General features: G+C 35.7%; 1 protein-coding gene across 1 annotated transcript in view; it reads left to right on the plus strand.

The window, feature by feature from the left end:
- PLS1 (plastin 1) overlaps positions 1 to 26070 on the plus strand; it is a 43002-nt gene extending 16932 nt beyond the window's left edge. The window contains exons 2-16 of the mRNA XM_021536934.3: positions 2575 to 2682; positions 6060 to 6223; positions 7354 to 7483; positions 9135 to 9267; positions 10168 to 10249; positions 11537 to 11702; positions 11798 to 11940; positions 13014 to 13109; positions 14264 to 14459; positions 19375 to 19453; positions 20499 to 20613; positions 21376 to 21509; positions 22410 to 22533; positions 24547 to 24671; positions 25135 to 26070. Coding sequence (XP_021392609.1) covers positions 2613 to 2682; positions 6060 to 6223; positions 7354 to 7483; positions 9135 to 9267; positions 10168 to 10249; positions 11537 to 11702; positions 11798 to 11940; positions 13014 to 13109; positions 14264 to 14459; positions 19375 to 19453; positions 20499 to 20613; positions 21376 to 21509; positions 22410 to 22533; positions 24547 to 24671; positions 25135 to 25270 — 1893 coding nt within the window. The 5' untranslated portion in view covers positions 2575 to 2612 and the 3' untranslated portion in view covers positions 25271 to 26070. The remainder of the gene's footprint in view (positions 1 to 2574; positions 2683 to 6059; positions 6224 to 7353; positions 7484 to 9134; positions 9268 to 10167; positions 10250 to 11536; positions 11703 to 11797; positions 11941 to 13013; positions 13110 to 14263; positions 14460 to 19374; positions 19454 to 20498; positions 20614 to 21375; positions 21510 to 22409; positions 22534 to 24546; positions 24672 to 25134) is intronic.

Below are 26070 nucleotides of genomic sequence, written 5' to 3' on the forward strand. Positions count from 1 at the left end.
GTACTTCAGCATTAAAAACAGTGTTTCTACCTACCCTATCCTGGAGCAAGAGGAAATGGTTTCATGTAGACAGAGACTTCAGAAAATCTAAGTGTCATATGAATGCCCTAGAATACAGAGTAATGTTCTCTGGAAATGAATATACCTTTGAACAGGTAGTCATAGTTCCAAGTCCCAGATACCTCTGGAGGCTAAATCTTGTCAGAATTGCCTGTGCCCTGCGTTATCTTGGGTGGTGATGAGCCTGGGTGTGCAAGGTATTTATTGGCTTAGAGAGAACGTCCCTGCTTGTGGACTGGAATTGTCTGTAATGTCTGACTCGTTAAGGTGTTGTCTCTGAATGTTCAAACCCTGTCTCTCCTGAATGCCCAAACCATGATTGAATCACTTCTGCCATTTAATTGACCAGATAATTTACCCTGTCAGGATATCATAGGCTATTTAAGGCTGTCTCTTTAGAGCAGTTATTAGCTTTCTTTTTCTGCTTCATTCAAGAGCAGATGTTTCTACTGTGTAGCTGAAATAATCAACGTCTTTGGAAATCAAAGACTGCTATTTTATGAAATAGAATATTATGCAAAATCTGAATTATTAATTATAAAAGGGCAGGAGTGAAACTAATTTTATGCAATTTTGCAGAAATTGATAAGATCTGAGTCATGATAATGGTAAATACTTAACTTTAATGGTGCCAGCAAAAATGCTGTTGTTTTTTTTACTTGCATAGCTAAATATTTCACTTATGTCATGTCATTTCTGTATTTCAGAGGAGTGTCATCTGTTTGGTTTTCAGGATTTTTTTTTTTTTTTTTTTTTTTTTTATTTGGAGACATTTAAATTTCCTTAGTAATTTGAATTTAATAGTTTTATTTTTTTCACCAATTTTTCCATAGTTCATTATTTCTTTAATTGCCATATCACGTTCCCAGTGAAAGTACTTGCATTTCCAGAAACATCTGTGTAAAGGGTTATTTTTTATGTATGTATATTTTAATTATTTTTTTCTTTTCATTATGGACACTGGTACATGCTATAAGTAAGCTTAGCAAAACAGGTAAGAAGGATTTTAGTACTTAAATAAGATCTAGTGACATGAAGGAAAAAGACTTAACTTGCCACCCACACTCAAGGCCATATCCTGTGTGACCCACAGGAGCAGTCCCAGTGAAGACACAGAAAATACTAACCCAAGTAAGGTAGACAAGATCTATTTAAAACAACCCATGTTGTTTAAGAACTCTGTTTATATAGCATCATGGAAGACAATATTTCCGCAAAAGATGGGAGGCAAAAAGTACAGCCTTTCCTAAGGGCATCCAACATGATTCATGCTAACACTGATTGTTGAAGTCAGGTTTCCTTTTCTAGAGTGTTGTCCAGTGGGTAACAGTCCTGTTCTGCTGGTATGCATGATTTTTGACAAAGAAGCAGCTGTATATAGCAGATCAGAATATATTTATTCTGAGTTTGGCCATTCCGGGAATATATTTTTTCTTGCTCTAAAGCAAAAGCACTAAACCAGAAGGAAAACTTAAGCAAGTTTAGAACAACTTTGATGAAAATACTTATGTGAAGTGTATTTTTGCCACTTTTGGCTTATAAGGTAAAAGAGAAGATGAAGCTTGAATATTTAGGACAGGCATAGCCCCTCCTGTAGCAGCCTGTGCTTTCTCTGTGTCTCCAGCCTGGTGCTGCTCAGAGTTTAGTGCAGGCAGGCTTGTGCTGCCCTGGGCTTGCCTTGTGTGTGCCAGTGGCTCTGTACAGTGGAGAATGGCAAATGCAAATATAAACTTGTGTGTTGAAGCAACTGCATGTGGTTCTTTACAAAGCTGCACTTAATACCGATAAATCTGAATCATCCTGTTGTAGTAAAGCTTTGATAAGAGGAAAAATCTTTCATTGGAGTTTATCAACTCTTGTGTAGGTGTCTTCAGTTTTGTTCGCTTTTCTAAGAGGTCAATAGAGAAAGATTCCCATTGAGACTCCAATCTTTGTTCAGTAAAAGCCTTCATTCAGCTCTTGGCAGTGTTAGGAGATAACAGTGTCAGAAGAGAGGTAGAGTTCAGGTGCTGGTACCTCGTGGAGTTGTGGCAAGACGCCCTGGTGTTCTCTGATGGATTGTAGGCAGTGTCCCGCTGAGGTTTGTGTTGTGTAAATGTTGGAGTGCTCAGTGCTTTGCAGGGCTAGATCCCAGCACTAACCACTGCTTGGCAATGATACTGCATCTCACATAGAAATTAATGTTTCCAAAAATTGCTTGTTGAAGTGTGAGGAGATTTTAATGCTGGAAAACCACTCAAACAGTGGAGGTAGGTTGCTAGCCAGTGCTTATTCTATGTGAAAACATCAATTGTATGTAAACAGGTACTATTATTGTGAATTTTCACTCACTATTCCAGTGAAAAGAATTGTTAGGTATTTGATGTACCTTAAGGTGTTGTTTGTAATGTTTTAAGTGCGCCAGATCTGGACGTGTCACTACGGTCTGGTACCTCATGTTGAATAGATCAGTAACTTACATGTGTCTGGAATTACAGCCTGCCTTATATCCTACCTGTTTATTGTTATTATTAGGTGTTAGCAATTGAGGACGACACTTCTGCTGTCTGAAGATGGAGAACAACATAACTACTATATCTCGTGAAGAGCTTGAAGAGCTACGAGAAGCATTTGGCAAAATAGGTGTGTTTTAAATAAGGGAATCATAAGGATGCCATTAACACTACAAAACGGTTTAGGATTTGTGGAAGAAATCTTTATGGATTATGGCTTTGATAGAGCTGTGTTTTCCCTCTGTATTGCCAGTAATAGCTAAAAAAATGTAAAAAGAATGTTTACATAGAGCCCTTTATTTTCACTGGAACTACATGTGTTAATTTCTTTTAACTTCAGCACTGAAAACAGACACATTTTCTTGCAGGGTGGTAGCATTTTCTGTGTTATTGTATATGCTACATAGTGGGTCTCAAAATTCAGGTTTCTGTACTTCTTAATTTGGTAAAACGTTTGATTAAGCTTCAGGTGTTATATATTTTCATGTTAGATTACTGACACTTGGTTTTTACTTGCATGCTTTGGTGAACTAATAATTTCATTTATTCAATCAGATTTTATTTTTTGAGAAAGCTAAACTTGGAGATTTTTTATCTTTTGTTAATAAGATTGGCTTAGTTATGCCAATGTTGATAAATAACTAGAGTTTTGTATGTTTGACAGGATGTTTACAGTTTGATCAGGGCACATAGAAAATGTAAGACATTACATAGCAGCTAACCCTTTTTTCTAGATTGCACTGCTCTTGTGAATGTTCATATCTGCTTTATTTCTTATTTATTGACATTCTGAGGGGTGATTTGTAACTGTGCAGCTCAGGAAATCAAAAAAACATATTTGTAATCAGTCATGATGGGGGAGCAGGATCATTTTAGGCAAGAAGTCTTAACTATTAGGAGTCTTTACATGGTAAAAAAACTATTGGGGAGCTGTATCTTGGAGCTTTGGAAGACTGTGAGTAGTATGGAGAAGTTAAGAGGGAATTATTCAGGTTCTGCTAATACAGGCATCACATGATGTCCATTAGAGAGTCAGGAAGGTTAAAATAAAAAGAACTAACTTTACAATAAATAATAGAGCAATGAACCCATTGACTCAGGATATTGTTGAGACCAAAGAAAGAGTAGAAATTCTAAAGGGAGTTGGATACATCCATGGAAGATAATTCATGAGTTGCTGTTAAACAATCATCAGGACATCTATAACTCAAGTAGTTGATATCCTGCAGATGTTGGAATGATAGACCAAGGAGGAGAGCACTATATACATGTATCAGTGTACTAAGAGATCTTAGCATTGGTAGTGACTCACTGGTGTTGTCTGACAGCTTTTCTATATGTTTGGTTTTCACCAATACTATCTGTATTCCTTCTTTTTCTCCGTTCTCTGCCTGCATGTTTTCATATTTCTGCTTGAAGAGTTGTCTATACTGCTCCTACTCACTGAAAAGCATTTTTTCGTTATGCTTTCTGTAAAACATAAAAATTAAGCATCATTAGTTTTTAATTTTTTTTTCACATTTCTAATGTCTTTATGGATAAAGTGCTTGCTGCTAAATTGGTAAACTGAGAGAAGGCATTTATTTAACTCTCAGCTTGTCATCATGGAAACTTACCCTCAGTGAAAGATGAACCTGGAGAAATAAAATAGCTGGTAATCTGAGTGAGCCCATGAGCATGTCCTCTGCTGGTTAGACCATCCCTGTTATTATGTATGGTCGGTCTTACATGTCTGCAAGCCAGTGGATGAATTAGTACATATGCAGACATCACGTTTGTGTATTGATTTGTTAACTTTTGATAGTATCAAAACCACAATTTTTTTTTACCCGGCATTTTTAGGCTTTTATCTACAGTGAAACGTGGCTGCCTTATGAAGCTGTACAGAAGCTACATAGTGTAGTATAGATTACAATATCATTACTGTATAGCAATTAATTATGGCTGGAGATGAAAGCATATTTCTCTGTTTGCCTTTCTGTAATGAGAAGCATTCATCTACTCTGCTATTCTTGACTCAGTTCTAATACTAGATACAATATGAAGAGATGTTTTTAACTAGTAAACGAAAAAAAAGCCCAAAAGTGGGAGCACCTTGACAAGTCAGAGAAGTGGCCACATCATCTGCTTCTGTTTCTGATTCATTGTGATGTTCTCTTAAATGTCTTAGAAATGTATCATTTATAGAGCTGGTAAAATACTGTTAACTAGTATTTTTCAGGAGCTTTAATGTCATCATGAAAGTCACTGAAAATTGTTGTCAAAAATGGAAAATATTAGCATTAAATACAAAAAACTATGGACATTATATCCAGGCTTACTTGGCAGGATATGATTTCTTTTGGACTTAAATTTGATTGGACATGATCTATACTGTTTATGAACTACAGCTTTTTTCCTTTTAAAAGAAGTACTTCTCTTCATTGTGTAGCCTAGGCACAGGTAAGGCTATTTTACTGGACATGCTCAAGTTCTGCTTGTATAAATATGTATATACATATATAGAAATATGTATAGATTTTAAAATACAGGAACAAGTAATGCAGTTGATTCATTTTTGTGTTCCTTTGGATAAAAATATCTGTATGTAAAATGATTCTTTATTATACTAGGATGAATTCAAGACAGCTTTCTGCAAAGAGATTGGCCAAAGGTGAAAGTACAGTACTTTTGATTGTCTCTGTACTGCTGCATTATTCATCATGAATAACACAAATGATACTCAATTTATTTTATGTGATACGGCTTTTAATTTCTTTCCACAATTTCAAACCTCTTGTTGAAAAAAAACATTCTGATACTTTGCTGTACATGACCATTCCTGCCATGTGGCCTTGGGAGCCAAGTGTAAGGAAAGGTGGTAGCTCAAATGGCTCCCAATAGAGCCAGTTAACAGATAAAGGAAGGTCATCTTTAATAAACAGATAGAGATCGTAACAGACGTATTCTTCACAGGTAAGTCAAACCACATCAAAAGCTTTAAAGAACAGAAAATGTTTATCAGATACTAGGATAAGAAATAAAATGCAGTCAGGCAGAGTTCTTGGTGTTTTTTGTTTGGTTGGTTTTTTTTTTGTTTTTTTTATTCTAGGTTTTTCTTGTGGAAGTTTGCTCTTCTAACAACATGCATCAGATTTGAGCTTACTGATTGCAAATGGTTTAATATTGCAGTAAGAATATATTAATTGATGTCCCTATGACTTGACTGTTTCTAGATAATTTTGTTGGGAGTCTTAAAAAAATTAAAATCTTCACTATTTGCAAATTTTCTATCTTGTTCTATCTGTGCTCTGGCATACTAAGATAGTTCCTGAGAAAGCAAGATGGCTCAAGTCCTAGATAGTTGTGCCTCTAACCTACAAGCATTCTTTCATACTTCTTATTTATGTGAGAAAAACAAACACTCATCTCCTAGAACTGTGTTTATCCTGCTTCATTTATTCTTAACAGTTACCATACCTTAGTACATGATGCATGAGTATAACAGCTTGTGCTTTCATTCTACAGATATTGACAACAGTGGGTATGTCAGTGATTACGAGCTTCAAGACCTGTTTAAAGAAGCAAGTCTGCCCTTGCCTGGTTACAAAGTCCGGGAGATAGTAGAAAAAATCATTTTAGTGACAGATAGCAACAAGGATGGGAAAATCAACTTTGAAGAATTTGTCTCTGTAAGACCTTCCCTTTGGATGTTTCTCTACTGTCTGATATCTACTGAGAATTAAGTGGTACAACTAAGTATTATTTTTATATATAACTATTATTTTGAGTTTTCTGTGACAACCTAGAATATCCTATATAGTTATTTTCTAATTTTTATCTTTCACACTCCTATTTAATTTAATGGTTCTGATTTCAGCAGCATGTGAAAGAACAGTCATTGCAATCAGTCTTGTTTTCTGTTTCCTCCAAGGCGAGGGGAAGGACTACATTTTGTAGGAACTGTTGGGTCAGCCCTGGCTCTGACAAAAGAGCAGACAATTGGATACCAGCCTCTGAATGCTCTTAGTAGTGCTTCACTATGCTTAATCTCTATACTAATGGCTGTTTATTATGGGAATGAGGTAAAATTTTCCCTTTCACTGAGCAGATTTGAAAGCTTTAGGGTTTTCTAATGAGAATCGCTCACTGGTGCGTTTTAAAAGAAACAAGAACTTACCAGGCTGTTGGTTTGTGGGTGTTTTGGGATGATGATGTTTTGCTTTGAAGTTAGAGTACTGCTGCTAATTTCAGAAGGTTGCTTGTTGAATTACTGATCTTTCTTTCTGAGATTCTGAACATGCAAGTATTTGCTTCCAGATATTAACTGTGTCTTATGCTTCATTGTCGTCTGAGACCTCTATAGTATTTGGGCAAACCTAGGACATACTAACATATCCATTGTGGTTTACATTGCAAGCAGGTGGAAAACGGTATTAGCTTGATAAAGGAGGAAGGGCATGTTTAACTGTCATGTCATAACCTTTTACATGCAAGCCATGTGGGGAAATAATCACCAAAAATGTGTGTGTCCTTAGTTGTGTTCTTCAGTTTAGCAAAATGTTGGTGGAAAAATTGTGTAGATATTTGTATATCTATATTTTTAGACAGCATGGCTTAATAGAGGTATTCATTGTGAAATAATATCTTAGATACCCAATATAGCTATTGACATCCAAACAGTAACTATTTTTTTTAACAGAAGTCAATATAAATACCAAATTCAGTCAGATTAACTACTGACTCTAGACTACTTATATGAATTAACATTTTTTTGAAGGTACAATTAGTCACAAAATGCTTTCTCTTTTTTTAATTTCAGATAATTCAGGAATTGAAAAGCAAAGATGTTAGCAAATCTTTCCGAAAATCGATAAACAAAAAGCAAGGTATAACAGCGATTGGAGGAACATCAGCAATATCTAGTGAGGGGACACAGCACTCTTATTCAGGTAAGAAATAATTAAACATGGGCAAATTTTCCATGGAGGAAGACTCTTGGAATTTGCACTACAGATAAAACAGACCCTAACTGAAAACTGTTGGCAGTAAAAGCAAATTAACACAGCAAAAGCCTGTGGAGATAGAAAAAGTAGTTTATTAACTCTGTTCAGTTGTTGCTTAGTTTCACTTTTAGTTGCACTTGGAGGCAAGTTGGGCATCTGTGTAAGAGCAAAAGAGGAAAACAAGCACTGACATCTTGTGGGGCAGGGGCAGGAAATGACCCCTTTTGGCATACTTCTGGTAAATCTAGTCAAGTTTTCATTCAAACTTCTCATTAAGTTTTTGCCCTAATTATATGCTAATGGACTCTTATTCCTATATTCAGAGAAAAAATGAATGAATCCTCATTTTCATTTCCAGAGTGTTAACTAGTATGAACTGAAACCCCACTTACAAACCATCCCATAGCCTTTCTGGATGGACTGCCCTCCTCAGCTGTCTCTGCCATTACAGAATTGTTCGCTCGCACATGGGTTTTGCATAGACTGTCTCACACTGAAGAAGCTGCTTTTAATATTTGATCTGTTTCTTTCTACCTCCCCCTGCTGTATGTAATTTAAGTTGGTAATTGTGCCTAATTGCATTGCAGCTCCTAGCCAGAATGTGAACCACCTTCTAGGATCATATTGCAATGAGCAATACTGCAACTTTTTTGATTGATTTAAGCCTGGAATTTGTCTCATTCCAGATTGTGTTAAGGTTCTGTAAATGAGGAAGATTTACTTTGATTAACCAAAGGTCTCTTTCAGTAGGATTCCAGCACCAGCTATACCTGGTACATCCTCAAAGCAGGGGATATGCTTCATCCCAAAGGATGCCTGTAGGGCATCAGAGGTGATTCTTTAGATGCAGTTTTATTTTTGGTGGAGAGAAACAAGCCCCACTAGAGCATGATTCACCTGGCCTGGCCTCACCAGACATATAGTTTATGATGGTGAAGTGTGCTTTAGAATTTCACATTGTTTCCCATTGACAATGAAAGAAGTGTAGTGAGTCAGGTGCTTCTTGAGGTGAGGTGAAAACCACCTGTACTGTTTGGGAATTTGGATACTGAGACTTGAATGACTGTTATCAAAATAAGCTTTCTTAGATACATAGTGATAAATTATGCATTGAATATGAAAGATAATTTAAAACTGAGATGTTAAACTTTTTCAGTTTCTCAAAGCTAAAGACAGCTCAGCAGTTCAGATCAGTCTCAAAAGGCAGCCAGTCTCTGAAGTCCAGCAGAAGGCTGAATGAAACACTGCATTTTAAACAAACAGTGCATGGAGTGAGATGTTGCATATTTCAGATGAGACATTTTTCCCTCTTTGTAATTGCTGAGAAACTAAATTTGAAGTCAGCCATGAGGATACCTTCCCTATGATGTTCCTGTGATATTCATGTTATTCTTCAGAAAATCACCAGTTACTTTGAGGGTGTAATGGGAGAAAGGTCAATCTATACTTAGCATTTTTTGTGTTCTTTCTCATTGGTCTGATTTTTTTAATGACTGACCTCTGTGAAACTAAGGGGTTTTGTTGCAGATGAACATGTTTGACCCAAGTATGCTGTTCATAGAAATATTAATCTTTTATTTTAATGCTTTCTTGTCAGAGGAAGAAAAAGTTGCTTTTGTTAATTGGATAAATAAAGCTTTACAAGATGACCCAGACTGTAAGCACCTCCTTCCCATGAACCCATCAGATGCCAGTCTGTTTAAATCCCTAGCAGATGGCATCCTTCTTTGGTGAGTCCAAGGCTGTGAGAAAGAAAAGAAATTGATCTCAAAGGTTAAATTCTGATCACAGTGACATGAATTAGAAAACTTTAGACAGGCTTGAACATCAAGACCCCACTCTTAAATATTTCAATCTGGGTGCAAGGTGGGGAAAATCTGTTTGCCCATAGAAATGTGATTTTTAGCATATTTTCTATGTGACTCTGCATATGTTATAGAAGCAGTTATCCACTTCAGACCCATAATTATACATGCCAGATATATGCAGGCTGTTTATAAAGGAGATAATTAAACAGTTCATAAATTCATTACTTGAAATAATTAAAAGTACTTGACTATTTTAAATATTTTTAAAAGTTACTAATTATAGTCATTAAATCATGGGCTATCAGGAGCAAAAATCTGAATTAAATCCATGGCAAAACATAGAGCATATAGTAGGTCCCTTAACTTTAGTCTGCTGTAACTTTCTAGTTAAAGTGGATTCCTGGTACTTAACACACCATGGTAACAAGGGATTAGCTGTTAGTATTGATGTGAATTAGTCTTTGAAATCCATGTAGATATGAGGTACTACAGAAATGCAGTGCAGAAATATACTGATTATACTACAGTTTTTCAGTAGAGACCATTTAAGTTACTTTGGTTTACAGTTTTAATCTCGGGAACTTTCTTTGACAGTTATAGATATGATCTATTAATTATAAAATGAAGAAGCAATATATTATCTGGAGCATTCTAAATGAATGTGCAGTTATTTAATAGGAGAGAGGAGATTTAGAGGATGGTCTTTTTTTTTTAATCTTGTCAGAATTGTTTGCAGGTAGTTTAGTGTTAGTAGTTTATAACCAAATAATATATTTTCTGAGAAATTGAAGTTTTAATAAACTCTTGACTTTTCTTTCTTAGCAAAATGATCAACTTTTCACAGCCAGATACAATTGATGAAAGGGCTATTAATAAGAAAAAACTCACTCCTTTCACTATTTCTGTAAGTATTGCATGGATAGGAACTTGCCACAAATGAAAAAGTAAAGTATTTTTCTGTTTTAATGACAGTTCTCCTGGTGGAGAAAAAAAAATTTAAATGGTATGTAGTAAAAAAAATTCTGAAGTATGAGATTTTATTTTCTAATAAACTCTACTGTATTCTCCTATTTCTTAGATAATTTACAGAAAAACTAGTTTTTTCTTGTTTTCCCTAATTCTCTCTCTATAAGCTATTTTTGTTTTGCCTTACTGAGTACCTGAAGAAAATAAATTTAGACTTTGAGTGGATGGCCAGATTATATTTTAGCCAGAAAGTAACTGCGTGGCTGTATACTCTGTGAAAGGATGATGCACTTTCAGTACTGGAGAGCAGCTTTGACAGAAGATGAGATTTATTTTAATTGTGAATGAAGTCATGGGAAAGTCTGACAGAAACAGTTTTTAAAAACTAAGAACTTAGTTAGAGTTTAAGGGTACAGGTCTGGACAGGGAAGTAGATCCATAAGTTACTAACCCAATAAGAAAAAATTGTGGATGAAAAGCCTCCATTAAATGACAGACTTTTCATTTTAGGCAGTGACATTAAAATATGAAAAGTTAAACCACAGTATGTCTTAAATCCTCCAAGTGGGTTTTGTAATCACTATTTATTTAAAAAACATTTGTCAGCAGAGGTGATAGTGCATGTGTTTCTGTTGCCTCTGTAGATAATAAAATATGACACAAGAAAATAGTAACACTGGTGAGATCTGTCAACATCTCCGACAATCACTAGCTTTACTTTGAGTGCCAGGGTTTTGAATTGTCATGATTTTCTTATGCTCTTCATTCAATTACTTTAACAATTGCTTGAATAAATGTGTAAGATTTAAGATGGGATGACAGTGATGTCATTAGTATCCTGCACTGGATTCCATGCAGGAATTCCATATGAACGTGTTTTTCAGGATCAAGCTTCTGATATTTATACAAATCAATGCAATGCATATACAGCACATGCTAAGCAGCATTGTTTAATTTGTATAACTGATACTTAGGAATTGCAAAATATATTTTGATTAAAATATTCCTCAGTAATCCCAGCTGCAGAATGTGGTCCACAACTTTTTGGTGTGTCCATATTAAACACTGTCATTGTTTTCATTAAATTTTGGTAAGGTGCAAGGTAGTTCACAAAAACCTCCAGAGTGTTGTTTTCCATTGGAAGCCATTGAACTAATGCATTATTTCTTCCAAAGTTTAATATGAACAATCTCCCAAGTTTATTAAATGATGATATTCCAAATAGGAAAACCTAAACCTGGCTCTGAACTCAGCATCTGCCATTGGCTGCACGGTTGTCAATATTGGATCACAGGATTTGCAAGAAGGAAAACCACACTTGGTGTTAGGACTCTTGTGGCAGATCATTAAAGTTGGCCTTTTTGCTGATATTGAGATCTCCAGAAATGAAGGTAAGAGTAATTCCAGGTGTAGCAATGCCAGCCACTTGGAATTAGCTCAGACCACAATAGCAGTGATTTCAGCTTTGTTTCAAACTTGCTTTTAGCTCTTATTGCCTTGCTAAATGAAGGGGAAGAGCTGGATCAGTTAATGAAACTTTCCCCAGAAGAGCTCTTGCTACGCTGGGTGAATTACCATCTGGCCAATGCAGGGTGGCAGAAAATCAGTAACTTCAGCCAAGACATTAAGGTATGTAGTTATTTCTTCTCATAATCAAACACTCTGGTATTAAAACACATATTGCATAGAAAAAAAATTGTCAGATCAGAAGAGTTTAGATAGAATACTAATCTGCTTTACCTGGCTGCAGGTTTATCCTGCATTTTTCAACATTGAAAGAGCATTATTTTGATCTCTTCTATTCAGTTGCTCATCCCCTGTTATTATCATATCACAGTGCAAAGTGAACATTTCCAGCAAGCTGATAGGGAAGTTCTGATGTTGTAAGATGGCTACTGGAGTTATTTAGGATAATTTGCACCACCTTACTAGCTGCCTAATAACTGCCAGTCACTGCTTTGCTGGTGTGTCAGCTGGCTGCCACAGGGGCTGCAAGGTTCCTGGGGGCAGATGGCAGAGCTCCATAATTCTCTCTTCAGTCATTCTGCAAAGGCAGGCAGAGCAGTGCAGTAGCCCAGCTGATGAGAGAACACAACTTTTTAAAACTGAAAGCAAAGGGGGAAGATTCCCTTAATGTGGTTAGACCTCCTTTCATTGGAGAAAACCATGTCCTTAATTGTAAGTTACATATTTTCGAATGCTACCAAGAAGGCTGTTATTAAAACAGACTGTAAGGAGGGTTTTATATGAAAACTGCTACTATGGTAAAAAAAATGATATGGTTTTTAAGAGAAGCAGTAAATACTCCTAGAACTAGTAGGGGTTTATTTTTTCTTCTACTTTGTTACTGCAAAATGGATCCTTTTTTTGGGTGACTACATAAATTTATGCTGCTGAATATCTTTATTACAACAGTCTAGTTAATATTCAGCAGAATAAATTTAACTAGCATTGTCCAGACAAATTAGTCGATATTCCTTTTCTCTGTCATCTGGCTAAGTAAGTTCTATATGAAATAGGGTATAGTAAAATGGCTGTATGACATCATCCATATTCACTAAAATTAGGGTGCTGTATTTTTAACTCCTATGGCTTTTGGATTGGACTATTAGAGTAATAAATGTCGAGGAAAGGCTACATACTTGATGCTTTTTTTTTTTTTCTTTTTTTCCTATTTTTTAATGTTACACTGTTTGTTTTAGGACTCAAGAGCATACTACCATCTGTTAAATCAGATTGCACCCAAAGGAGATGACCTTGAACAATTGCCTATTAAAATTGACTTTACAGGATTTCATGTAAGTATCCAGAAATATAAAATAGACTGGAATTATCTGAGACATCTGTGTATGTATCCAACATTCTGGTGACTAGGTTGTCCCTGAATCCTCTTCTGTTTCCTAAGGTGTGCAAAAACTTAGCCAGATTCCTCAGTGATATAAAAGCTTAAATGAGGAAAAACTTGAGTAAATTGTACAAACTGCTTAAACTGGATAATGCATCCTGCAGTCAAGTGTTTGGAGCTGTTTCACTTGGAGTAGTGTATATTGATTTTCAGTTGGGTCATCCAACATGAATATTACAACAACCTGCTCAGTTGTCCTCCTCTGGAATTCAGACAAGGAAGAAGAATAGACTTCAAAACCGTTGTTCCTTCCTCTAACCAAATAGCATGTGGAAACACTTGTCTAAGCTGCTTCATAATGCCTGTTGGAAAGATTATTCTGGGAGTGCATTTGATACAAAGTTGAACTGCATGCCTGAGATACCTATATATCAATCAGAATCTAAAGTATAATCTTGTTATTCATTATAATCATGAAACCCATATGCAAAATTGTTTTCTTACATGTTTCAGGTCTCTTAAAATCCTTGTTTGCTTTGTTTGTTCTTGTTTGGGATTTTCTGAGAGTGACAGAGTAGAAGTAAATTTTTTCCATGTAATTTCCTATAGTTTATATGATCAAATTTTGTAATAAACCAGTATATTACTAATACAGACTAATGAACAAAGCATAAGTTGCCAACTTACGATGATTAAGAGAAAAAACATTAAAACTACAAAGTTGGAAGCATTCAAACTCTTTCTGATTGTTTTGGGCATGATCTGGAATTACTTGAGAATACTAGCTTAAAGCAGTGATGGTGAATCTTTGCTACGTGTAGGAGGATACACAATATGGGAATCAACAGCCTGGAAATGGAAATCTAATCTCTACACTCCTGGCTGCAGTTGCTGTGATTCATGAGGAATGCTGTGCTAACAGCCACAGAAGTGAAGTACAGTAGAAGGCAGAGGGGAATTGTCACAGGCTGTAAGAGCTAGCTCAGGCATTGGCAGAATGAGGGAGGAACTGACGTGGGTCATTTAAAGATTTCCCTACCTGATGATTCAGTAAAATCTAGTACTAGACTTAACTGTAAATTAACTTCTGTTTGTTTTTCTTTTTAGGATAAAAATGACTTGAGGAGGGCTGAATACATGCTCCAACAGGCAGATAAATTGGGCTGCAGACAGTTCGTAACTCCAGCTGATGTGGTTGCAGGGAACCCTAAGCTCAATTTGGCTTTTGTTGCAAATCTTTTTAACACATATCCAGCCCTGCACAAGCCTGACAGTTCATCTTATGATCTCAATTTATTAGAAGGTACTCAACTTTCTAACTATACAGAAGAGAAGACTATTAGTAGTTTCTACTTAGGTATTCGTTCTAGTCTGTGATGTAGGATCCTTGTGTGGTGGTGCCTGTGTTTACTTTACTAGCAGCCAATATAAACCTTAGCAGAAAACCCCAGTAGCATGTATATTGTTCACTTGTGTTAGCCTGACCAAATGGTTATTCCTGAATAACCTTCTGTCATCCATTTGCAGGAGCAAAAACTGTCCTCCTACTTTCCTTTCAGTTTCCTGTGCTGCTTTCCATGCTGTTTATATTTGAGCTGATGTACAAATTCTAGCTGTTCTTTGCAGTGCTATCATATGTAACTGTAATAGTCCTTAAAAGTGGTTTTCACATAGTGCATTTATATATATGCGTGTGTATGTTTGCTGCTTTTTAAAGTAAGAAACTTTTTTCTTAAAGGCTTCTGTATCAGCAGCCTGTATTAATCTATGGCATCAACAGCCTGTATAGATCCTGTCATATCAGGGAATTTGGCCTTTAACTGTACGGTTCAGATCTCTAATGCCAGAGATAAAGAGATAATGGGTAACAATCTTTGGCTGTTGCCCTTGCTGTGGACCAGCTAATCCGGGATAATGGAATGGCTCCTACCAGTGTATTTCACAGTTGTTCACTGACCTCAAAGGAGTGTGAGAATCAGGGGTGCTGCACTCAGGAGAATCATCAGCAATGTTCACATAGTCCTCTGCACTGCTTTCTCGTGCCTTCCTCTTACTGTTCCTATCAGGTTTCCTTTCCATCTAGGTGAGTCCATCTTCCTTTGTTCCTGTTTTTTTTTTCATTATGTGTCTGTGCTGCTGCATCCCTGTGTCACAAATCTTGTACCTCTCAGAGCATTTCTGTTTCAGGCTTCTTGCTCTTCTAGCTTCAGCTGGGTGCTAGCAGTGATAAAGGTTGTAGAGCACAGGATGTTGTCTTCCCTTTTCAGCTGTGATAGCAGTCCCTGCTGGCCAGGACAAATGACTGAAGGAAAGGTCTGCTCTTCCTCTGCTTCAGTTTTGTTAGAAATGTCAGCTCTTGGAAATGTATATAGGAGCTGTGTGGAGGTGGAATACATTCCGTTCAGCTTCTCTGCTCTGAAGATAAAATTGCTGGTGTGATTTGAAATACTCAAAACTTGGTTAAATTTGGAAGTTTTCAATGGCATAGGAAAAAAGAGTTGAATTATTTTCTGGACTTTTCTGAAACATTTAGATGGAGATCAAAGTCTCAGCCAAACCAGTTTAAAAAGTTACAATCAACTGAATGCTAGACTGTGATTTTGTAATGATAAATACCAGCCAAATTTAACTTAGTATTTACAGTATATATTTTAGAGATGGATAATCACGCCAATGTTATCTGTTGAAAGAAAAGTAGATGACTCCTTTTTGCCCTCAAATAATAATTCCCTTGGTGTCAAGTAGATCTAAACTATCAACATAGTTATTTCAGCCCAAAGACAATGTTGTTAATGTTTTTTATCCTGTTAATGTATTATTTGTTTTCCATTAAGTTCTGTGTTTGTACTGATGTTTTCTCAAGCTAGTGATATAAAATATGACATTGATTTCTTAATAGTTTCATCATAGATTGTCTGTTGAAATCTGACTCATATTTTATAATGCTTTCCTGTTTTGCTTCATGAAATGCAGATTTGACCCCTCCTAATGTAGGTACTGTATTTAGTACTTTTCTGTACTCCATAAAAGTGTTTATTCTGCAATTTTTCGTTCTTTTTTTCCCTATTGTTTAATCACCTGTCTTTTTCTGGTTGATTTTTTGCATTGTTCTTACATTTTTCTATTGTTTTAATATGCCATCATAAATAAAAGGGAAGGGAAAAAGCCCCACAGCATATAAAACAAGGGCAAGAGTTGCAGTAAGTCAAATGCCATACAGGTATTTTGGAGGGTTTAGCCAGTAAGGGCTTTCCATGAACCAAGATTTCAAGCTGTAGGCATGTGTGAGTGAGTAGAGCTTCTTGAAAGTTTTCATTTTCCTGTGTACATTCAGTCTTTTCAGGGTCTGTCCCACCCGATCAGCATGGTGTGGCTGTCCTCTTCAGTTAAAGACAGTTAATGCTGTGCATAAACTGACATCCACCCTGATAATGTGTCTGGTGATCTGCACTGAAATATGGAGAGCATAGCTCTCAGGAATACTGACATAGCAAAATGAACATTGGATACTGTGTGGGGGTGGAGAGCTCAGTTATTGCACCACCTTTGCATATTGCTGCTGATCTAAGGAGCCCCTCGCTTGTGGGGAAAGCAGCAGTTTGGAGTCAAAGTCACAAAGAAAGCTGAGTACTTGGGGGGAGGAAGAGGAGGGACTTGTGTCCACCCACTTTTCCTCCAGCATATATGTCCTGTTGCTTGGATTCGAGGCAGCCTTCATGGCTGCCACCAGAAGAGGGTTAAGTACTCCCACTTAGGCTGGCTGAACTTTGGATGCAACTGTATCTTGAGTTCAGTTGTGTTCCAGAGATAATCTTAGATTTATTCCAAGTTTCTTGGATTCTTGCTCCCCTCCCTATGGCTGCTCTCCACTCAGTTCCACAGTGTAATGATCTCAAAAAAAGAGATGGCAATATATATAAAGGATACTACCAAATTTGCTCCTCTCTCTTTTGTGTAGCTCTGCCCCCTTTCTGCAGTTTCCCAATGATTTTGGCTATCTGCTGCACCACTCAGCAGAAGATATGCTCCTGATAGGATCACAAGGTATATTTTGAATAAAAGAATAGAGAGAAAAAATCGGTCAGTTCTCAGCCGTCTGGAAAACTTATGAACACTCATGTATTGCATGATAAAGTGGCTTGTTTTGAGTGGCATATTAAATATATGCTGGGTTTAGTTCCGGGACTCTCACTTTCCAAAAGGGTCCTGGCCCAGCCTGCATGCTCTTGCTTCTGCTTGTCTACTTTGGATTCTCCTGACAATGTTAAGCAAGCATTTTAAAATCCTCAGTCTGAGTGCAGTTGCTGAGTATCTGGTTTTGTGGCTACGCTGTTTAGTAAGAGTTCACTAAATAACCTTGGTACTGTCTTTGTAATGGACAAGTATTCCTAAAAGCACTTTGCAGTCAGTATTTTAGGTACTGCAAATCAACTCGAAGCTCAGTAACCATAAAATTATTTTTAAAAGCACAAGGCACTTGCTTCAAAATACTATCATCTCAAATATATTCTTTAGAAACTTAAATTATATATCATTCTTGAGTTATGATTGTTTTTAAATGGAAAAACTGATATTTTTAATAACTTTGTCACAAAGCGTGGTTGTTCTTTTAAATTTTTAATGTAGCAAGAAATACATGAAACAAAGCTCTCTGATCTTGCAAAATAGTATTTTTCTTTGTTTCTTCTGTTTCATCAGTGGCTCTGTGGTTATTTTTACAAGTAAATATTTGAAACAAACACTAATTTGAATTGCATATGAAAAAAAAATTAGAAAATGTATCAGTAAGCTGAATATCAGCTATTTTATAATAATGGGAAAGGAAAGAACCTGGTAAGATGGCTGAAACTTTAAAAATAAAATTTATTCTCTTAGAAGCTGTAAACTACAGCTGAAATTTCTGAAGTCCAGAGCTTTTTCTATAAAAGGGTAAGAGACCTAGATTAAAATGGTAGCTTCTATCTAAAATTCAATGTTATGACATAGGTCTAGGCATGAAAAGATAATATTAAAGAGATTTTCTTTCTAGTCTAATGATAAATACATGTTTACACAGTAGCTTCATTTTACAAAAATATTCTCTAGTCAGTCTAGAAGTGCAGTACTAAATGAGACAGTTGTCATGCTATATAGACTTCATCAGACAAACGTGGTATTGTTACCCTCTAAGGAGCAAATGAAAACAGCAGAGAAAAATTTTGCTTAGATATTTGTGCTTCAGTCTGAAAAAATCTGCTCTTTCATTGTTTGGAGAGGTTTTCTCCCTCCTCAGTGTCTTCCCTGTTTTCTTAACTGTGGATTATCAACCCAGGGGAACAAAGTGATGAGGTTATTCCAAGCTTACATATTCAGGCTAAATATTTTCTCAAATGCTCCTCTTTGATGCAAAAGAAAACAGCTTATGCAGCACTGATTCACATGTATATGGCTACAGAGATGTTGTAAAATTTAGGTAGAGTTATATGTAGAAAATTAATTCATTATTGCAAGCTGTAACTTTATAGAGAAAGATAATTAGGTTAGGACTCGTGATTGTAATAATAAAAGCAATGTATGTCAGGAAAGTGAAGATTGGGATTTACTTCTAATGAATTTTCTGCAGTTATTATAAGTAGAATTGCTAGTTAAAATTGTGAGGATAACTGGCCCCCTCCGCAGTATAAATAGCTTCACAAAGTTAACCAATACAACACTACCTCTCCATGTTTTCAGTGCAAAGAACTAAAAAAAAATGAAATCTGTTGTTTTGGGGAGGCCCTTTGCAAATTAATATTTACAAATTCTGTGAGGGGAGAGTGGAGTTGTAGTGCCTCATGTGTTAGTCCTGACTTTTAATTAAAATATGTTATTTCTCTCAAACTCTTGAATGCAGTTTCCACTTATTTTAGTTTCAGGAAATTATTATTAATCATGTCCATGATATATGAATTATGTGAAATATAACAAAAAATAATTTCTGTATTTTATCAAATTGTATTTACTGAGATAAATATAGTCTAATAATACTACTCCCTGTAGTTGCCCTGCCCTGTGCCCAGAACTGAGTGAATCTGAATTGCATAGGATTGCCTTGCCTTGTAGTATAGACTACTGTTTGGGAAATGATGAACTCTTTTTGGGGTGGGAGGGGGGTGGTGAGAGATATGAGAAGCATTTAAACATTGCTCATTAAAGTATTTTCTCCAATAACTTATACAGAATTGTATTTGTCACCATAGGAGAAAGTAAGGAAGAAAGGACTTTCAGAAACTGGATGAATTCACTGGGTGTAAGCCCATATGTTAATCATTTATACAGGTAAGATTTTTTTTTTAAATAATTATTTGACTTCCCTTGGGTAACAGGGGAAGGAAGAAAGAAGAGGGGGATGTTGTATTTCTACTAGAATAGTGATTTCCAGGTTTCCTCTTCAAAACTGGTCTGTAGGAACACATTAAGCAGTATCTGACTTGAATATTCTAGTTATAATCTAGATAGACTAGAAAATTTAAGGAGGTTTAAATCTTCCCCCCTCACTCACTTGTACATTGAATTACATTTTTTAAAAGTTGAGATAATTGTATTTTATGATGCATCATTTTTATTTTTTCAGTAGACTGTAAGAAGCTCTGCAGCGTAGTATTCCCTCAGATGAAGGGCTTTATAACAAGATTTTTAGATGCTTCTGGTCACTTTCAAATTATGCCAGAGGTTGTTTCAAATCCTGTCAATAAAAGATGAGATTGAGGGAGCAAATGGGAACATCTGCTTGTATGTTTATTTACTAATTGGTTTCATTATTTCTGTTTTTTGACCTCCGTAAAGTGATCTGTAGGTAGCTTAATGTGAAGAATTTCATTTGTTAAGTAGTTGATGGGGATTATCAGTATTGCAACATATAATGGGAAAATAATACCTTTCCTGCTATTCTTCTTTTGCAAGATAAGTTAATTGGTTTTGATTATTCTTTAGCAAAATACATCTGTAGGTATCTGCTGATAAAGCATGAGTGTTTAACATTTGGGAAAGTCCTTGGAGAACTAAAGCTAGATCAATAAATTAAAACTCTTTTAGCATCTATTTTGTCATGCCTACCTTATGAAAGTAATTATTTAATTGAAGCCAGTGACTCAGCTCGCTTCACTAAGATTTGTGAAACTAATGAAATTAAATGCAGAATTTGGTGTATATGATTGCAGGAATCAAGCAATAGAATCTAGGCCAGTTTCTTTACAGAACAGCACCAGTTTTTATTTAAGTGTCTGGAATTTTTCAGCAACTTAATTACACTGGTCTCAAGTACTTACTTTGGTTGTCAATCTGTGCTTTTGTGCTTAAACCAATTGTTTTGCTCTGGGTTTAGTGACCTTTCTGATGCTTTAATCATCTTCCAACTGTATGACATGACGCGTGTCCCGGTTGACTGGAGCCACATCAACAAACCCCCTTACTCACTGCTCGGGGGCAACATGAAAAAGGTGGGTGCATGCCCTGGGAGGCAGCCCAGCTCCACTGCCTCCCACTGTGCTGATAGCAGTCTGTGCTGTCGAGATTTCTGTGCTAATGACACAGTCCTGGGAGAAAAAAAAACGGAAAATATATTTGTCAGATGTTATCCCAAAGAATAAATATATCACCTTGGTTTCTACATGTGGACACCTTTTAGCGATATGTAATTTATGGCCTGATTTGGCTCTAGAAGTGGAAGCTTCAGGCCTAACGTGGCTGTTGTTGCTGGATGCTCCTATACTGTGAGCCATTTCCTCCCAGAGCAGTTTTATTTGCTGCACAGAGGATTTGGGCAAGACTTGCAGAATCCAAAGTTTCACATAGTTTTGTGATTGTTGTGAAGCCTGAAATGTAGAGGATAAAAATTACTGCCTGCTTAAGAAGAACACATTTCAATATCTTTAAAAGTATAGTTTTGAAATAAATATATTTTATTCACTGCCTTAGTGGAAACTTGGTTTTCTCAAATGTGGAATCTTGCGTAATTGTACTTATAGTAAAAACTGTGTTATTTTAATCACAGTGTAGCTAGACTGGAAATATTTTCTAGCTTCAGATCTTACTGTAGGTAACAGTAATACAAAGTAATTTAAAATACTTTTAAAAAGTATTTTAAAGTAATTTAAAGTATTTTAAGTAATTTAAAGTACTTTAAAATACTACAGATTATAGGTCTGTATTGCAGAAATACTAATATGTTTTCATTATTTGCACACAAAATTTATTTTTAGATTGAGAATTGCAATTATGCAGTAGAACTTGGGAAGACAAAAGCCAAATTCTCACTGGTTGGTATTGCTGGACACGATCTAAATGAGGGTAATCCAACTCTGACTTTGGCTTTGGTATGGCAGCTGATGAGGAGGTAAGTTAGGCAGTATATTATAGATGTGAATATATGTCTGTGCATGTGTGTCTGTAAATCAAGGCAAATTAAGGGTAGTGTTCAGGTCACCCAACTGGTATTGTAGTGAGCAATCTCTAAATATCCCTATGCTCAAAGATAAAATTGTATATGTGTTTTGTAATTTTATATACTGTGCAGTGATTGAAACAGCAATTTATAGTGACAATTAAAACCTTATAAACTAGAAACTGTGACTAAAATTATAAATCCTACAGCAAGTAAAAAGACCTCAACTTATTTAATGTTGTTTCCTTGTATCTTTCTGTAAGTAGAGATTAATTTAAATATTTGTAAAACCCAGGGAAGTGGTGATACATATACTATAGAAGTTAAAAAGGTAAAAAATTGTAGGCCATCACAGCTATAGTTACATTAGTATCATTAAATCAAAATGATGCTACTGTATTGAGCAAGTAAAAAATTATTATAAAGTGATTTCATTAAGGATTGTTTTATTGCAAATGTTTTTTCTCAAATTAGTTTTCTCAGACCTATCTCAAAACACTTAGTGATTTTTGTTCTCAGACTGCTGTGATTCAGTTTTTTCCCCTACTAGGATGGTAGGGAGCCATTTAAACTTAGAAAGTAAAATTAATTATGATGTACTGAGTAAAACAAATGCATGAAGATGATACAGTGAATATTATGACATTTGGGATATTTTATTATTTTATTCAGTAACCACTGAAAAAGTGATTTTAAATGCTATATAGTTTGTAAGGTAAGGGTAACTTACGAAGAAGAGTACTTGGCATTGTTACTGTAATGAAGTAATATTTTACCTCTGCTTGTAGCTTTGTAAGAGAAGTTGAGTTCTACCACTCATTTTAACTTGGGCTTTTGTTCTCTTCATTGAAGGTATACTTTGAATGTACTATCTGATCTTGGAGAGGGCGAAAAAGTAAATGATGAAATTATTATTAAGTGGGTGAATCAAACACTTGCAAAAGCAAATAAGAAAACTTCAATTATAAGTTTCAAGGTAATCAATTTTTTTTTACTTTTCTTTCCACATACAGTAATACCTGGGATTTTTAACCGGATCTGTTAATGATTTGGTTTGAACAGTGGCTCTCCCATCGACTAGCAAAACTGGTTATGGAAATACTTCTGCTAGTCTTTGAATCTTCAAAAGCACTTTACAAATATATTGACAAGTAAAAGAATTTATAGTAGCTGCAGTAAGATACAAAGCAAAAAGCCCAAAACCAAAATAACTTTAAACTTTCAAAGGGGCTTCTAATCTGAAATTACCAGTCTTGGGCCTGGCATGTCGTATATTTTCCAGGTTTTTGTATATAGGCACTCTCATGCTTGTACAAACAAGAAAGACGATTTTGGAAATACCACTTCTCCTAGGATCTGGTTAAAAGGATGTTCTCAGTGTGACAGAGCCAGGAGAGGGAGCCCAGCATAGCCAGCGACACCTTGTGTCGTCCTTGGCACTGCTGAAGTGCAGCAGGCCGGGGGAAAACAGGACCTGTTCCCGTCCAGCATGTAAGAACATATTGATAATGAAGCTTTCCTTCCACATTACTTAAGTGTTCAAAACGAAAGAAGCCATATGTGTGTGTCAGGTGTGTTATTCTGTGCGGATCTCTTGCTCAAGAAATGGCTGATTAATAATGGCACACAAATGTAACATTCTTGTACAGGTTCATTTTATAACCTAAAACACTTGTGTCTCTGATTCAAAACAGGAGAACCTAGCAACTTAAGTATTCACTATGTTATGAATTTTAATTAGGTAAGCGTCATTAATCAAAAAATTTAGTAAAAATATTTTAATTTATTTTTAGAAGATAACTCAAGCTTTCATTTTCTTATGAGATGTTGTTGCTTCTCTTCTACAAAAAGTGTTATAATGGTGGTATTAAATAAACTGAAAGTATGACAAGAATCTGTCCCAGTATCTTGCCTTTGGTATGCCTGTGTTTTTGGGGGGACATTGGTTGTGTTTTTAAGGTCATTGAAATGGTGATTTTAAGATAATTCAACTGATGGTTAACCAACAAAGATAAGGATGTACTGATGTAAATGACACTTTTCAGTATTCATTTTTTACTACTAATTTTTTACAACATTCACATAAATATTGCCTTTCACTCTTTGGGTTTTGGGATCACTACGGCAAGCAGACTTTAGAGAAGTGCCTTATATTTCACTGTGGACCATGAAAGCCAAGTTCTATTGTATTGCCATTAGTTCAAACAGTAAAAATTATTAAGGTGTGTCTTATAGTGCTGGGGACTCCATGAATTTAATGCCTTGAAGCAGAATTATATTAGTATTTTTAGGTGTATAATTAGTGATGGCTCTGTGGGACTTCTCTGAATTGGCAGTCATAGTTCTGACCTGGTGACAAAGGCAGCTGTGCCCCGTGGCTGCGCTCAGCCACTGCAGGGCCTGAGCCAGCCTCAGGGCACTGGCTGTGCTTGCTTTGGCATCAGCAGCTCCTTCTCTGCCCAGACAGTTGGGATGGAATGATGGCAGCAGGAGGACTTGCTCTTTTAGAATCTCTGTGTATTAAATACGAAACACAGACTGCTCACGCTAGCTCAGAATACCATCTCGGTTGAAATATTATAGAAAGAGTGAGCCATAAACTACTGGAGAAAATAGTTCCATGGAAAGAAAACAAGGAAAATATATGTTTGGGGACATGTAAGGATCTTTTTTATTGTCTTAAAAGTCTGGTCCTTGAACTTCTGTCAAAATTCCCTTCCTTCCTTAGGGCTTAAGGAGGGAAGTTTGATTAAATAAATTTAAACCATGTGTGCAGTAGTGATACCAGCATGGTGAGCATTATAATACTGATGGAAGAAAAGAACATTAGAATTCATAAAGGGTGAGGAAAACCTTCACACTATGAAGTAAGGAAACAGGCTTCTATCTTTCAGTATGCATGCAAGATGTGCTGTAGGTTTTTTTGCATTTTGAACATGGAATACTCAAAGCAGATTGCTTAAACTAATCCTGAGTCTTTTTCTTTTAGGACAGATCAATTAGCACTAGCTTACCTGTCCTAGATTTAATAGATGCCATTGCACCAAAAGCAGTTCGTCCAGAAATGGTCAAGAGAGAAGACCTTTCTTACCAAGACAAATTGAACAATGCCAAGTAAGTTTTAAATGAATGCTTCATTTTTTTCCTGAAATGCAGGAAATGCATGAATTCACAGTGTAATGCATGATTTATGGATTTATTAGGAAAAAGATAATATTGATTTTTTAAAATAGAATATAAGTTATAATGTTATTTATTTTTCTAGTGTATCTAAAATAAGAACTAAAATTCACAGCTGATATGACCTACCACCACTGCACTGAAATTGGTTTCTTAATAGTTTACCATACCTCATACTGTTTTTGACTAAAATAAATGCTTTGATAGCCAGTAGTAAAACATCTGCCAGTACACAATAATGTCCATTTTCTTCACAATAATGTCCATTTTCTAGTAGAGCCTAAGTACTGTTAAATAGGCATATACTGCTACTGAAATCTGATTTAGTTGTTGTGAATTTTGACATATTAGTAGAAGCCAGAAAGATAACAGTATTTGTTGTCTCTTGTTTTCCAAGGTATGCCATTTCAGTTGCTCGAAAAATTGGTGCTCGTATTTATGCTCTCCCAGATGATCTGGTTGAAGTGAAGCCAAAAATGGTGATGACAGTGTTTGCATGTTTGATGGGAAGAGGACTGAACAGAATAAAATAATACAGACATGTAATATAACTTTCTGCCATGTTAAGCACAATGAATGCCTCGCAGTTTACAGAGTTCTGAAACTTAGTATGAGAAATTGTATGCACAAATATCAGTTATCTTTTAATAATATCTTTATAATAGTTAATTTTCTTCAGTTTCATAACACATGAATTATTTATGGCTAATACGATTTTCAGAACATGTTCATTAGCAAATTAGCATCATAGATTTGTATTGCTTGGAAAAACCCATATGAATCAAGCTTCATTTGTATTAGTTTCCATAGCACTGTAAGAGCCTGCATTATTTTATATATGTTGTTTCAGGACCAATTATGAAACACTGTTTGATTTTTGTGGGTGTTACTTATATGTAGTCATACAAGTCTCAAGGTGCATTCCAATCCTGTTGGACTCCAAACTGCACAGAAATTATCATCCTTGCCTTATTCTTGGAGAGCTTAACTCTTGTTGGAGCCAATGAGTCTTGTCATTGACTTCAGAGCAAGTAAAGGTCTATGATAATGTCTGATTACTAATGAGTACTGATTAAACTGATGAAACTTTTTTGTGGGAATTATCTTTAAATATATGTAGTAGTTCTGTTACTTAGCAGAAACTTTTACAAACCATGTTGTATGAAAAAAACAGCAATAGAAAGCAGAATGTCCTGTCATTGTTAGGTCTGCCCATGTGCTAAGTTTTGCAGTTGGACTAAACAGCTGTTGGTTGAGTTTTTTTAAATCTTTTCATAAAATATTGTATTAAGAAAACAATAAAGAGCTGGCTAGGCCACTATGGAATTTCTCA

The sequence above is a fragment of the Lonchura striata genome, chromosome 10 (assembly GCF_046129695.1).
Source record: "Lonchura striata isolate bLonStr1 chromosome 10, bLonStr1.mat, whole genome shotgun sequence".
Taxonomy (NCBI): domain Eukaryota; kingdom Metazoa; phylum Chordata; class Aves; order Passeriformes; family Estrildidae; genus Lonchura; species Lonchura striata.